The sequence below is a fragment of the Montipora foliosa genome, chromosome 11, assembly GCF_036669935.1.
Source record: "Montipora foliosa isolate CH-2021 chromosome 11, ASM3666993v2, whole genome shotgun sequence".
In the NCBI taxonomy this organism is placed as follows: Eukaryota; Metazoa; Cnidaria; class Anthozoa; order Scleractinia; family Acroporidae; genus Montipora; species Montipora foliosa.
Window position 1 is genome coordinate 16,390,403 of NC_090879.1, and position 15,000 is coordinate 16,405,402.

The 15,000-nt window shown below is 39.5% G+C and overlaps 2 protein-coding genes across 9 annotated transcripts in view; both read left to right on the forward strand.

Annotated features, from left to right (window-relative positions):
- LOC137975592 (uncharacterized) overlaps positions 1–6,360 on the forward strand; it is a 15,045-nt gene extending 8,685 nt beyond the window's left edge. For 2 of the 5 annotated variants that reach the window (XM_068822710.1, XM_068822711.1), the window contains exons 4-6: positions 452–523; positions 2,763–2,926; positions 4,751–6,360. In XM_068822710.1, the coding sequence (XP_068678811.1) occupies positions 452–523; positions 2,763–2,926; positions 4,751–4,863 (349 nt within the window). In that variant the 3' untranslated portion in view covers positions 4,864–6,360. Of the gene's footprint in view, positions 1–451; positions 524–2,762; positions 2,927–4,750 lie in introns of those variants that run through there. The other 3 variants (XR_011117605.1, XM_068822712.1, XR_011117604.1) reach the window with 3 other exon arrangements.
- Positions 6,361–7,236: 876 nt separating this feature from the next.
- LOC137977617 (zinc finger protein 91-like) overlaps positions 7,237–15,000 on the forward strand; it is a 25,906-nt gene continuing 18,142 nt past the window's right edge. For 2 of the 4 annotated variants that reach the window (XM_068824899.1, XM_068824902.1), the window contains exon 1: positions 13,061–13,413. The gene's annotated coding sequence lies outside the window, so the exon portion shown is untranslated. Of the gene's footprint in view, positions 7,741–10,425; positions 10,456–13,060; positions 13,414–14,415; positions 14,532–15,000 lie in introns of those variants that run through there. The other 2 variants (XM_068824901.1, XM_068824900.1) reach the window with 2 other exon arrangements.

Here is a 15,000-nt window from a genome sequence, read left to right on the forward strand (position 1 = left end):
TGCCTGGTCATCTAATTGAATATCAAGATCATTTAAGAAAAATGTTGAATAGATAAGGCCCGTACGAAAGATAACCCGAACAAGGTCAATTTCATGGCGATATTCACTGGAGTTAGACGGATGTTATTGCTATATTTCGATTTACTTCAAAATCATCATCAGGCAAATCAAGGTTTACAGAGCGTGTGATTTAAATACAGGAGACTTATTTAAATAATAATAGTTCGCGGCTAGCTTTTAAGCCAGAGTTAATTGCGGACTGCTTAGATTTTATATAGAAAGCTTCTTTAAATAGAAGAACTATTATTATTTCAATAAGTCTCTTGTAGGCTAGGCTCTACTAGTTCTAATCTGTGCAGATCTGTGCGAAGTACTCATTCAATTCCGCTGCAAAAAACTGCCCTCATTGAAAATTGCAAATCTCGTTTTGATTTTTCGTGTTTTTGTAAAGAACATACAGAAGTGTTAGCGTTCAAGTTGGAGATGAACTGCAGTTTAATAAAAACAAAAACAGCAATTATTGGTAAGTTTACTTTTTTTCTTCAACCGGACTGTCATATATGCAAAAAAAAAGAGTTTATTCCATTTTGAGGACGCGTAATTGAAAGGTAATTCATGATTTAGAAGGTAATAAAACACTCGATGAAAATATTTCGGCTCCATCGATCAGCCGTTATTGGTCAAACAGTGAGTGGCTACATGCCAATCACATGACCAAAGAATGGTCATGTGATACGAGTGCCCCACCGTAAACGCCTAAGAGCTCCAGCCTCTAGTTCCTGTTAATGGGGGGTGTTTGACCTTCGTCATTATAACTTCCTTGATCTCTATTTCGATTTATTTTTCCCTCTTGATTTTTCTTTAACTTCGGTCATGTCACCACTCTTGTGACTAAGACTGAGCAATTTAGCCTAAATAGATTTATTGAGCGTTTTTATTTTCCTTCTTGTTGGCGGATTTTCTGTACTGGCTTAACTTATATAAATCATTGCATTCAGTCCAAGGATCGGTTGCTCGAAGCCTCGTAAGCGCTAACCGTTGGTCATGCAAGAGATATCACTGACCTATAGGTTTCCATGGTATTTAATGCTGATTAGCGCTAACCATGCTTCGAGCAACCCAGGCCAGAGCTCCGCCAATATTGCTTATCAACGTTTAACGACGTTTAACATATCCAACTGCTCTCACTCTCGCCCCCACTCTTTCTATCTAAGTCAGTATTAACCATTTCTAATACTTTCTTTTCTTGTGTAACTGTGCAACCAAGGAACACTGGAACAAAACTGACGCACTGGGTTCTGTTAAAGGATCCAATCAGCGGTGTAAAAATTAACAAAAATGAAAAGGGGGGCTGATTGAACGGTGAAGTAATGTCTTATTTTCGAACGGTAATATTTCTTCGCTGCCTCGCATTTGACCAATTTCTAGAAACTGCATCAGTATTTCGGTCTTTTTTTTGTCTCCATGACATATTTAACCTTTTCTTATCTCCGTTTTAATGAGGTGTAACTGGGCTTTAACTGGAAAAAACGCTTAATCGATGAGTTTAAAAAGACGCTTGTTCCAGCCCTAGATGACCCCTGGTGAAGACACAGTTGCGCGAGTGTCCAGTCGACAGGTCGTGAATCGTAACTTTATGAGTTACATTCATTGTTCTTCAAACCAGATTAGCCCCTGTGTCTAATTGTCAATCTTGTTTTAGTGTTAACCTACGTTTCCTTGATCAGTTATGATTGCATTGTTTACGTAACAATCATCAAATAAACTTAGTAGAATTAAGGAACCTTACTTAAAGGAGGCACTTAACAATCTAATGGGGAACTTTAGATCGGACGAACGAGCAAGTCTACGACTACGACTAAGGGGTTTTCCGTTCTGAGCAGGCGCAAAACTTTATGCGCATGCTCAGTACGGAAAACTCGTACTCGCAGTTTTCCTCGTCTTCCGATCTAAATGCAATCTCAACCCCAGAACTCTTCTCTTGACTGAGGGAGAGAAGGGGTCTGGGGAACCCTGACACAAAGTGTCTTCTCATTGGTTTTCCTGAAGAACAATCAAAAGCGTCTCTAATTGGTGCATTCATGTTAGCACGAGGAGTGAGCAGGCGCAGTAAGGTTCAAATAGCCAATTTTTGGCTGTAAGAAAGGGCCTACGGCGCATGTTTTCCTAAATAGAGTTTCCCAGAGCCTTGGGTCGACCCGAGGCTCTGGTGACGAGAATGGATCTAAAGGTCCCTGTGAACAAAGCGTGATGCTTCCGATTTCATGAAATCGTTCTAAAATATATGAAATATCATATATTGAACTGCGGAATGGACATGAAATGAAAATTACAAAGATCAGCGCAGTTAGATACCCAAACGCAACTTGAAGAGTTGAAAAGGAAGCCCGAAAAAATCCAGGCCAGGGGCCCGTTTCTCGAAGGTCCCGAAAAACCATTGGTGAAACTGCCAACCGCTTGTTTTGGAAAACCGTTGTTTTAACATATCAACAAAAAGCAAAATGACTGTGAAGTTTGATGCCTGTTTAAGTCCTCTCCGTTCTTGAGATGCAAAGGGAATTGTGACACCCGAAAATGGCACGTCGAGTTTTGGCAACACAGACAGTTGATTTTAAGACGACCAGAGACAGATTCAGTCAACTGGGTCATACATGAAACATCTTTCTTGCGGTTTAGTAACTAACTCATGAATAATTTACCTTGTTTATTTCCGGTTATGATCGCAGAAGTTTCTTTAGTGTCTTATTTGCTTTCTTTGGTAGCAATGGTTTGGTACTCGATAAACAAAGGCTTTCATCTACTGACTCCACTGGGGTAATTATAGAAGAAGACGAAGAAGAGACTTCTCACGAGTACATCTGTGATTGCTGTTGTAGATGTCTGCTTTGTGAACGAGGCTACCCCTGGTATAGCTTACGTGGCAAATGTGAGTTGATTTGAGATATTGTTTTCAACAGAATGTTTTCCAACAAACAACAATAAAAGCAAGGTGACACACGCTAACACCAACCCGGTGTGGCCAACACATCACGCATGCGCACAACCATTTCACTCGGTCAATTAGCAGCCATGGACCCAGCTTCCCACATGTTTGGCATGTGAAGCTGCGAGTTAAAGGGGTACTAAACACACCCGCCTAGTATGTTAGCTACGCCATGCTGATGAGGCCCAAAAGGACGAAACAGCTGTCCGTTGCTGCTAATTGATCGGGTGAAATGGTTGTGCGCATGCGTGATGTGTTGGCCACACCGGGTTAAACCGGGTTGGTGTTAACGTGTGTCACCTTGTTTTTATTGTTGTCTCCAACAAACACTGAGGTAATTAGTTTTGGCAATTTATCAGCGATGCATGAGTTCATCATCATCTAAAAGCGGTTAATTTACCTTTATCAACTCATGAGAGAGAGAGATGAGCTGTCAGCTCAGAGTCTAAGGACGCTTTCCATTTGACAGAACTGACTGCCAAGACCAGGCATTTGGAAGGACTAACTATACAACGCCTTCACATTAGCACACTGCGAGGATAATACATGCATATTGCGATAAAATCCGTTTTCAGGTTGAATCCGTTTTTACCAGGTTGAATACGCACTCAGATTATCACAGTTCAGATGAATTCAAGGACCCTTTTTTGGAGCCTATAAAATAAGCCTAGAGAAAAATTAGAGGCAGGTTAGGATTTGTTTGGGTTTTTGTACATGGATATCAATTGACTTATTATACAAAAGTAAATAATGAAAAGAGGTATGATGGGTTGAGCATGTTCGTTGTTGTAGAAGTGTAGTGGTGAAGACAAAGGACTGTGAATCTGAAAGGTCCGAATTCGAGTACCGGTAATTGAATAGCAGAGTTTTTTGTCCCTTACTATGTTGTAATGTTGAGACTGAATGAATAAGTGTATACATAAAAAAACCGATAAGATGACACGAACTATTAAGATGTTGTGAGATAGGTAGTACAAAGCTTGAGGGAAAGTATAGTTGTTTTCAATCCTTTTATAGGGGGTTAACTAGATGCAGTGCCTATTCAACCTAGGTAAAATGGTGATCACCAATAGACCAATTTGGCTAACTCAATGTTGTACCCAATTCAAATCTTTTGAGAATAAAACGTTTTGTTCCAAGTATTTTCATGTCATTTAAATGTGAATACTTTATTGTCACGCAAATTCAACACACAAAGAATCTTAGCCACGAGACTCGGAGATTTGAATTGGGTACAACATTGAATTAGCCGAATTGGTCTATTTAACCTACAAAAACGGATTCAACCTGAGAATGGATTTTACCTGCAACATGTACTCTTTCAGAAGAATGCAAGGGATTATCATGCAAACGTTCCTTCAAATTGTTGCATCTTCTTTACAAAGTGACTGTCCTAACCGGCCAGTTTTTACAAAAGAAAAGCGCCCTCAGGCTCCTGATTGGAACAACAATAAAAGCAAGCTGACACACACTAACACCAACCCGGTGTGGCCAACACATCACGCATGCGCACAACCATTGTGAAGCTGCCGCTTAAAGGGGTGCCAAACACACCCGCCCGGTATGTTACCTACGCCATGCTGATGACGCCCAAAAGGCCGAAACAGCTGTCCATGGCTGCTAATTGACCGGGTGAAATGGTTGTGCGCATGCGGGATGTGTTGGTCACACCGGGTTGGTGTTAGTGTGTGTCACCTTGCTTTTATTGTTGTCCTGATTGGACTCGTTTCCAGTTCTTCAGCAATCACGAGTTGTTTTGTCTTGCAGCGTGTCTTTGGGTCTTGCTTCTGACGCCTGGTTATGTAGTGTTGGGCGTGATCATGCTTCCTTTCTTCATTCTTATGACCATTGCGCACTGTGTAGCAGCTTCCTTTGAATGACGGACCAGCCGAGTTTAATCTCAGAGACTCGAAAATTGGTTGAAGCTAAAATAACTGCGGCTTCCACAGCAAAGGTCGTATACCAAGGAGTCGAACAGAAGTCGGCTTACCGGTCATACACATCAAAAACCATCTCCTTAGCAATTCTTGTCCTTTCACTGTTCTTACATCACCGTGAATACGTCCTTGTATCAAAAGATGGAAAGATCATTTTTAGCCTCTTGGATCTTATTTCAATAACAGGAGTATTGAAGTGGAACTGTAAACTGAGCAATAATAAAACGGATCATTACTCGTGAGAATAATACTAGTGATACAGTAACTGCAATCAAGGCTTATCGAACACGCGCGTGTGTTTTATTTTCCGTCTGGAAACCCGTATCTACAGAAAGAAGACGAACAAAGGACTTCTTCTGGAGTTCAAGAGTCACGTTGACAGCAGGTACAAACGGTCACTTCTGAGAACTATGCTACTAGATGGTGCTAAACGCAAGCCGTCTACACAAGAGTCCTTTTTGCAAGAATGTGAGAACTTGAAAGGGATACTCTGAAAATTAAAATATCCGCAAAAGCTCATCGACGCGGCTATCAATCGTGTCCATCACCCACCAGACCCAATTTATACACCATCTGACAGCCCCTACGAATCATTATACCCTATAAAGATCAGAGATCCGCCGACATGGTTCACAAACAGCTTCGCAACTTCGGATGAAAAATAAATCTGGAATTGCAGCCGGTTTTTACAAGCAAGAAGATCGTTGATGATTTAAGAGTAAAGGAATTGAAGCCTCCCTTAGTTAACCAGTAGAGTGATGTTTATGAAGTTAGATGTGATTTGTGCTCTACAAATTATATTGGGTACACACACCACCATCTGCACCAACGAGTTGAGGAACACAAACATTCCACAATCGGAAAACATCTTAAGGACGAACATAATTTGAGACCTTCGACCTTCGAAATTCAACGTACTTAAGAAATGCCGAAGCAAGCTTGAGTGTTTAATCTTTGAATTGTTGTTCATCCAAAAGAAAAGACCAAAACTGAACACTCAAGCTGACTCCATTCGCGAGAAACTATTTTTTTAAATTCACGCCCATCATGCTTCATTACATTATGTATTTTTCACATTTCTATTTCTGTATAAATACTTATGTTAATTTCTTCACATTTCACATTTGATAATGATGACATAAAGTCGTCGAAACGTCATGTAACTTCGCTTTTATCGTTAATTTTCTTATTGAATTAAATACAAGTTGACGAGACATTTATTTGGGAATAAAACGCGTCACGCTTTTCGCTACTCGAGGACTATTAATAATAGTCCTCTAGTAGCGCAGCCAATTAAAATGCAGGCATTAGTCCACCAGTTGGGTGATACTAATACCGTATAATCATTTTTTCGGAAGCACGACACACACAAACCTGTTTTAGAAAGGTTTCTGAACTGAATCAATGTTTGCAGCAGGGTCAGCGTCAACTATTTCGGGTTTTTCGGGTCTCCTTTTGGGACTGAACGGGACTCAAACTGCGCATGCGCAACTTTTGCTCTACCAACTGAGCCTTCAAGCGAGTTACTCAACTAACTGCGATTGTATTTCCAAGATTATTACTATTATTATTATTTGGTTATTTTCATTAGCATTTATGCATTAAGGGCGAGAGTGAATTAGATAAGAGTGTTGTTATGGCATGGGTGAGCTCTCCAGCACAGTCGCAAATGACTCTATTTTTAAAATACTCGTTCCCGCGAAAATAAGTTGTCGTGTCCCTGAAGAAAAAATGCCAAGACCAGTTACGCCTGACATGGCTTCTCCTGATTGGTTAAAGTGGCGGCTCGTTGTTTGTTTTCGCGCGTAAAGTGTATCTAAAAATAAGTCTATTTGTGACTCTGCCAATTGATAAACACTCTCATGTAATTCACTCTCGTTAGGGACAATGCCCATGGAGAGTCAATAATAGAACACGGTGTCCCTTACACATTCTACCTCTGACCGTTAACCCTCCCAACCATGATATACCGAGAACACCATGACCAACCTCGTTCCCAGGGCTTTCCTCCGCCGAGGAGAGGGTGGCAAAGAAAAGCCCTGGGAACCAGTTTGCGTCATGCCCTGCTTTTTGCGATTAGTCAGTATGTGGGTTTTTCTACGTGCCACCACATAGGTCATATAACAAAGGAAGCGTTTTCTCCTCAGTTATCAATCCGCCCTGAGTTTTGATTCCATGACTTCCCGCATAGTAAAACTGAGCCAACCGGTGGGCGGTTAATCCCCTTAGAGAAATATATAGAGCTCACTGTCGTTGTAACCTGGTAAATAGTCACGTTTGGTAGACAATAGCATATCAGTTGACAAACATCTTTTTACTCAATGTGCCAGCGACTGGACCCTTGAAAATTGGCCTCGGTTTTGACAGACATTAACCATTAACATCAGTGGATCTTTGAAAAACTTGAACATCTTCTTCTCCTTCAATATTTGTTGTTTGCTGACTACGCCATTGAAAAGTAAACGTTTTGACTCTTCAAAAAGGCAATTCAAGTTTTTTTGCAAGAAGTTTGTCATCACAACCGTAAATGTTATCAGAGTTGGATTTCACCTCTCACTGACCCAGGTGTCAACGAACACAGACGAATAACTTCGACCATAATTGCTTAATGCGGGCAGAACTTGCCTACCAAACTTCCATCTAGGTATGTTTAAAACAAGTAAACATACTAAAACTGACAAAACCATCAACTTGCGCGTTAGTGGTCAAAGTTGACGTAGTAGCTTACTACAACTCCTAAAACTTGGAAGCCAAAAACCAAAGCTAGTGATTGGGTAGCGTCAGAAATCCACAAGGGCCACCAGTGTAGCAACTGGAAAGGTAAGGGTTACATCAAAGTAATTGACCGGCTCCGCGTTGAAACTCGTAGAAAGCTATATTTTAGCTTAAGCAAGTTAACCTCCAAGGAGAAGTCTGAGTCTAGAAAGTCTGAGTCTAGAAAAACATTATTCCCTAATTTAAAAAAAAACGATTTTTCAGCACCTCGGCATTCAGCCATAGAATCGAACAGGCTTAAAGGTTCATCTCTAAATAAAGGTTACGAAATATGATTACACGCAAAACGTTTACCTCGAATTTTCTCTTAAATTTTGATTTTGAATTTGGTCCAATTAATCGCCAAATAAACAACCTGAAGGGATAATACACCCACCCTGTAGAATCTAAGTTGTCCTCTTGAAGGATCTTATAATGTCGAAAGAAGGTTACTTCTTACTGAATGGGTTCAGTTAGCTGCTCAGATTTCCTCCGAAAGATGTACGTGAGTAATATTAGCGTTGCAGAACACATTTATTTAGAAGTGTTTAAACAAGCTCTTCAAAATGTCCTTTTTCGCCCACAATCACGAGAATCATATTTTTGTGAAGTGATCACGTACCAAAGCCACCTTCAAAGTACCTCGTTTCCAGCATCTCGTCCTTCACGCGGACTTATAACGAAGCTACATCCTAACCTAGAAATAGTATTTCCGAGTTCGCTTGGATAATTACTTTCAAGGCTTTCAGTTTTCAATCCAGTTTCGCGTGTAATTCTCAGGTAAATCCACAGTGTGAAACGAAGGCACCGGATAAATAAGATTAATTAGCTATAAACCTTCGTTTCCTTTGGTACCGTTAAATGCTTTGCAAAAATTGGTTCTGTATCTTTAATTTCTGCGGATGAAATCCAAACGAAAAAACGCTATTGAGCGGATCTGTTGATGTCCCGAATGAGGTGGTACGTGGATGAAATTAAAATAAATTCTTACTTTGATTGTTAACGTTCTATTATTCGTTAGCTTACCCTTATTTTCAATATTGTATTATAGTTTGGGGTTCAACATACCCTACTAACCTTAATCGTCTTTTTATTACAAAAGTGTATTGTTAGAATTGTTAATAAGATGCCTTTTGATGCACATACTGATCCATTATTTAGAGATTTAAAATTCCTTAAGTTTGTAGATATTTATTCTTTGCACCTGGGTAAACTTATGTATTCTTATAATAAAAACTTACTTCCTCCCTCTTTTAGCATTTTTTTTTTCGTACGCATCACTTTTCATATAAAGCTATAGTACTCGTGGTTCTAACCGATTCTATATTCCATTTTGCCGTACTAATATAAGGAAATTTTCCTTCATTTACCAAGGCCCCCAGTCTTCTGCAATAAGTTATGCTCTGACATTCGAAATGCTCTTTCATTATATTCTTTTCAATCTAAGATTAAAACCTATCTTTTGTCACATTATTAATAAGATTCTGATGTCTTCCCTTCTTGTTCTTGTTACTAGCGTAAAATAAGGAAAAAATCGTGTTATGTTTAATAGTAATTTAATTAAGCAGCCTATTTAGTCCATCAATCCATGTAATCTCTTTCTGTTTTGTATTCTTTTATGTAACGAGGGGGTCCAGGTTCTATAAGCCCCATGGTTTCTTCTGGGCTCCCTTGCCATGTGATAATTTCTTTTTATGCTGTACTTCGTAATGTATTGTGGCTAAACAAACTGAACTAAACCAGGAGCCCATGATTAGGAGCGAGCAACTCCCAAACTAAGCCTATGTCACGGCATTTTTACAGACCAATCTATTTTTGGACTACCTAACCTTTGCCGCAAAACGACAAAGGCAGTTCCGGTTCGATGACACTATGACGTCAAGTTAGTTTCCTGTGATTGGTTATCGGGCTCCTGCGGGAGTTTCATTCGCGGGAAATTCAATCTAAAAATAAATCGGTCTGTGAAAACGCCGTGACACCGTGGGAGTTCCTTGCTCCTCTTCATGGGTTCCTGACTGAACTGAACTGTTTGACGGGTATCCATGGTAACAACAATTGTCACGACCTTCACAGAAAGATATATCTTTGTCTTGAGATTGCATCGGTTCATGATGTCTCCAAAGCCGAAAACTGAATCACTCAATACGAGTTTGACCTTGCACGGCAACCAAAGGGGCGATTATTGATTAAAAATGACACGACTGAGGTTAGATTAATTACAAATCGAGGGAAGCAATCAGGCGCTATCTTTTCAATAAAGGAACGCCATTTATTTTATGCAATGAAAAAAAAAGCGTTTTCTTATGACCAGGGAATTACGCACTGGAGGAAATTACTCATATGATTACGAATGACTTCTTTCAAACCGGAATAAAAACGGCTTCCTTACATTAGATTGACGTAATTTGGTTATTTACAGAGCTGATCAATGCTATGTTCTTGCTGAGATTTGAAACCGCATGCTCGTCATGCACATAGTTGCTACGAGTTTCTATTTATTGTTTTCTTGATTCTTCCTAAAGACAACAAACAGGATCCGATAAATAAATATCTGGCAACAAAATTACAGATTAATAAAATTAAATTGATTCAGCGACAACTGCTCTTTGATCTGGAAGGCCACCCACTATCATGCCTGGGGGTAATGGAATTTTCTTCCAAGGGTTTCTGTTTTTCTTAACTTGTATACTGGTCGGATCAATAGTAGTGCTGGAAATGTTGTCACAAATTTTATCAATTCTTTTTTCACAGGTGGTTTCTGTCGTTTATCCGTAATTGCAGGTCAGTAAATGTAAACGAGATTAACCCCACTCTGAAGATAATGTTAGGTTTTAATTTGCTTTTAGGCGCGGGAACCTCGAAACTTTAGCAAAGAACTCGATAAATAAGTCCTCTCTCTGTGATGAACTCAGTCAGTATGTGAAGAAGAAAAAGGGTTCCGACTTATTTGCTAGGGGAGGGGAGGGCAAAATATGCGTGATCGACAGGGAAGACTGAGGATTGAGGGAAAAAGGATACGTCTATTAAGACTTTATTAAGACCGCCTAGAATAGGAATAGGAATTAGCACTGAAATTGCATTAAAACTGATCTCTTTGGGAAATGCTTGATCGTTATATCGCGAGACGTCTTGCACAGGAGTGTTAATATTGAAATACAGCTCGGACAGGTTGGCTCAGATGTTGATGGTGTAGCAGTTCAGCATAGCCTGAGGTGGAACGTGCAGAGAGGCCTCCTCAACTTAAACCACAAGTAGCGCAACACGAGCAGTCTTTTGACAGCAACAGCGGCAAGGAAAAGTGTACGAAACTTAACAATAGCCCACTTTCGATCTATTAAAATTCAGTCCTAAACAAAAGGCATCATCTCGAGAGTCTGCGGAATAAAGTCATACAAATCCTTATATCTATTCCCCAGAGCCTCGAGATGATGTTTTTTGTTTCGGACTGAATTTAAATATATTTAAATACATCGAAATCGTTCCATTTTTAGCAAGGCCAATAAGATAGGCAACAGTTCGTTTTCTATTTTAGTTTTCCCTATTTGCCGTTGCTCTGCAAAACACCAATAAGTGCATAATAGCCTTCTAGCGCTGCCATGGCACTAATTGGAGGTAATGAAGATTGAAATCAACTCAAACGTTGATTCTTTTATGAGAGGGGAAAACTGGAGTACCCGGCGGAGAAAAACTTCTTAGATTATAGGAGAGGCCCACATATGAAGCCGGGTCTGGGAGATGAATCCAGGCCACATCCGTGAAAAGCTCTCAACACTGCGCCAGCCCTGATCCCAAAAATCAAATCAAACGCCGGTGTAAGACGTAAGCACATCTGGATAAATTTGTTATTTTCCTTTATTAGCCTGCCCCGAAAGAGAGCTTGCTCGCAGGCTACATATGATATAGTAATGGCATTGAAAGGTGTTGGAATCATGATATTTATCGCAAACTGATCACAACAACGAAAATCTATATTTTGAGACGACGTACATTCTTATGAGGGGCCATTTACGACAAATTCCTGTTTCAAATTATGTTATGAAGATCTTGTTCAATTTATTGAATCAATATAATAGAATTTAGGAAACCAGAGCCGAAACAGAAATTACAGCAACAGAACGGAAATTGGAGCAACGCAACAGCACTTTGCGTCAGTGTAGTTCCAGTTGCAGTTGCGTTGCTCCAATTTCCGTTCTGTTGCTGATTCTATTACAGTGAATCAAAAAAATGAACAAGATCTTCATAACAGAATTTGAAACAGGATTTTGGCGGAGATGACCCCTCATACGTTCTCCCGGGTTATTTTTGTCTCTTGTCACCGCAGTGAGAGCCAGATTAACCGGGAAGAAGGTGGAAGATGACTTTAAAAGGGAAACCTTGCTGCTTGACAAAAGTCAAGATATTTTAAAATTCCAAGAAAGCACGGTAATTCATATCGCGTGACTTTTCATTTTCACGTATCACGCACGGAATGACCTAAATGACATGCGCAAATCTAATCAACGGGGTTTGTTTTTGTGGGTTAAAATTAGTTCGAGCTTCTTTTCCAGAACTGTGCGCAATACCACACGCACACTGAACACTTAACTACGCAATATGGAAAACGGCGACGTAAGGAGTATTCCTGGATATCAGACATTTTTATTGTTATTTCCGATGAATACTGTTGCAGCATCCTTTGTTTGGCTTTTGTTTATCATTGCCTTTCTCATTGCCGACTTTCGTTAACTTTAGTAATTGTTCTCTGTTGCCTTGTGCATCGAAGATCATAACTTTTGCGTAATCTGGCAATCACGAAGAACGATCACAGGACGGGGAAAACGTTCTTTCCATGATTGCAGGTGTTTTATTATTAAATTCAGGCGTAATATTTACAACAGCGGAAGTCTGAACTATGCTAATTTTTCCTTCTCGGTAATTTTACCAGTGCGTGGGTTTTGGCAGACATCAAAAGGGTTTATTTACTCCTGGATTTTGTGGTCAAAATCCTCTCGCTTTTGTGGCGTGTTTGGCATCATTTCCTTTCCTCCAAGTAGTTGCCGATTCCCAGAACAATAACAACTGTCATTTTTCAGCAAAAGAAATTGCTTTCAAAGTTAGCTTAAAATCTTCTGATACCGCTTTAAGTTTCTCCAGCAAATTAAAAACTGTCCTTCTTAAGTCATACACTATTATGCAAATAGTCAAGCAGTGGAGATTTTTATAACTCCATGATGCAAAAAGAGGTTAGATTTCTTTAAAACTATTGTTTACCTTTCGTTTTATTGAAGCCTGATACAAATTTCCACATTTAGCAACGCGTAAGTTATTCCCAAAACGGATATTTTTTCACTCAATAGACCACGTGACTTGTGGAACACGTCGATCAAAAAGTAAACACGTTTTATGCGACAGCTGGTCGCGTAAAGCACACATTTCGAGCAACTGGACCAGAGCTTTACCGGTATTTCGGCCTACGTGAAAAATAACTGTTCGCCTCAGAGTGTGCTCTCGTTTTTTTAATACTTTTCTATGGAAAAACTGTGACTTTATCGAAGCCTTTTCGAGACACAGTTTTCCCTGCTTAAGAGGGAAGGACAACTTCGGACCAAGCTCACGATTCACGGTATACGTGAAATTTCATGGCGTGGTGGATTTCCTCGTAAAACTTCCCTTTGCGTTAGGCGGCTGTTTGAACGCCTTTCTGCCAAGTATTGTCGACATTTAGTGGAGTTGTCGTTCGAAAGACACCTTTTTTGTCGGGTACGTATATTTTTATCGTGGTTTGATCATAAATTTGTAGGTTTACGGCTAAATTTTGACTGAATACGTGATTCTTCCTGAAGCAACGTGAGCGACCTTCAAGTTCAGTCACATGACAGGTTTGCGCTTGTCAGGTTTTCTGTGTATTTTCACGCTATAATGGTACCCTTGACGGTGCATTTTGTTCACGTATTTATGTTGAAGTGTTGGTATAGGCAAAGACCCTTGGTCGCATTTTAGGACATGCATGCCCCCGTTCACGTTTTCAGCCTAAGTTCTTAAGCTTTTCCGCCATAGCTGACATGCCGTTGATACTTAGCTGTCTAGATTTACAGCGTGGAACAAACTGTCTTAGTGGGATTACATCCTCCTTGGCCAATAAGCGTTCATAATGTGCATGTTAGTGATTATTTTAATTGTGAAAACGTAAGATTTTCTTCACGTGCGTTTTGCGGTAATATGGACAAAATAATGTACTTTGGTACAATTTACACAAATACTTTCACTTGACATGCAAGTGAAAATAATTGAATTCTTCGATGATCAGAGGACACATTACTCGTGGGAACTTTTATTTTTAGTCTTTCCTCGAAGAAGGATGAACCACAAGGATCTCCAGACATACTGTTAAATTCTTTGCCTGAGCCAAATTTAATATAATACGCACGAGTCTCCATCTAATCTGCTAAAGGAATCACGCGTGGGCAAAAATTGAAACTTTTCCTAAAGTAGAAAAGAACGGTTTGAAATTTTCGCTTTCAGTTTGCAATCGTTTCTTCGTAGGTCACAAATACTCGGCTGTCAGCCCACCAGCACTTTCCAAGATTTTTATTGCAATGTTATATAATATTTTTTCCTGCAAACTGATGCCACCTTTTTTTTGCTGAGTATTCTATGGATCGGAAATCCATGGAATGTCTGCTAACCCAATGACGTAAAAGCCTTGACCCGACGTCCGGTTCTGGAAAACACGACTCCACTTGATAGACAGGAAAAGACCTTGGTATCTCGTACAAAAAATGCTTTCAGTTGTAAACAGTTAAAGGTGAAGATTTTTTGCATGAAAAAAACATGTCACTTCAAAGTAGTCCTTCTGAATCAGAATTTCGTCCTGAAAGGTTAGTTAAATATCTATTCCTTTTGAAGATTAAGCAAGAAAAAGTGAAACAATGTGGGATTTTTAAAACGACACCAATCACATTAGTCTCGCCCTTTTGAATATCATGAACAATCTTCTGTCATCAATTATGTTTTAAATTTTCAAAGGCTAGAGTATATGTGGTTCAGTAGGGTAGATTGTATAAAGATCAAGACAAATTACTAATACAATGATACGAAAAATCATTAGGAAACAGAGAGATCACTTTAAATAATGTTATTATGCATTAAATTATCGTCCTCTCAATGTAAATTGTTGCTTTCAGGTTGTTCATTGTGAACCCTTTTTTAACAAGCTTAGCCTGATTCTTTCTCCATATTAATATTTGTTCACATTTCATGAGCACTAATTGTTGATGATCCTTTTACATTGCTACGAAACTAATGACAAAAATTTATGTCTCCTTTGCATAAAAACCTGTCTGAGCC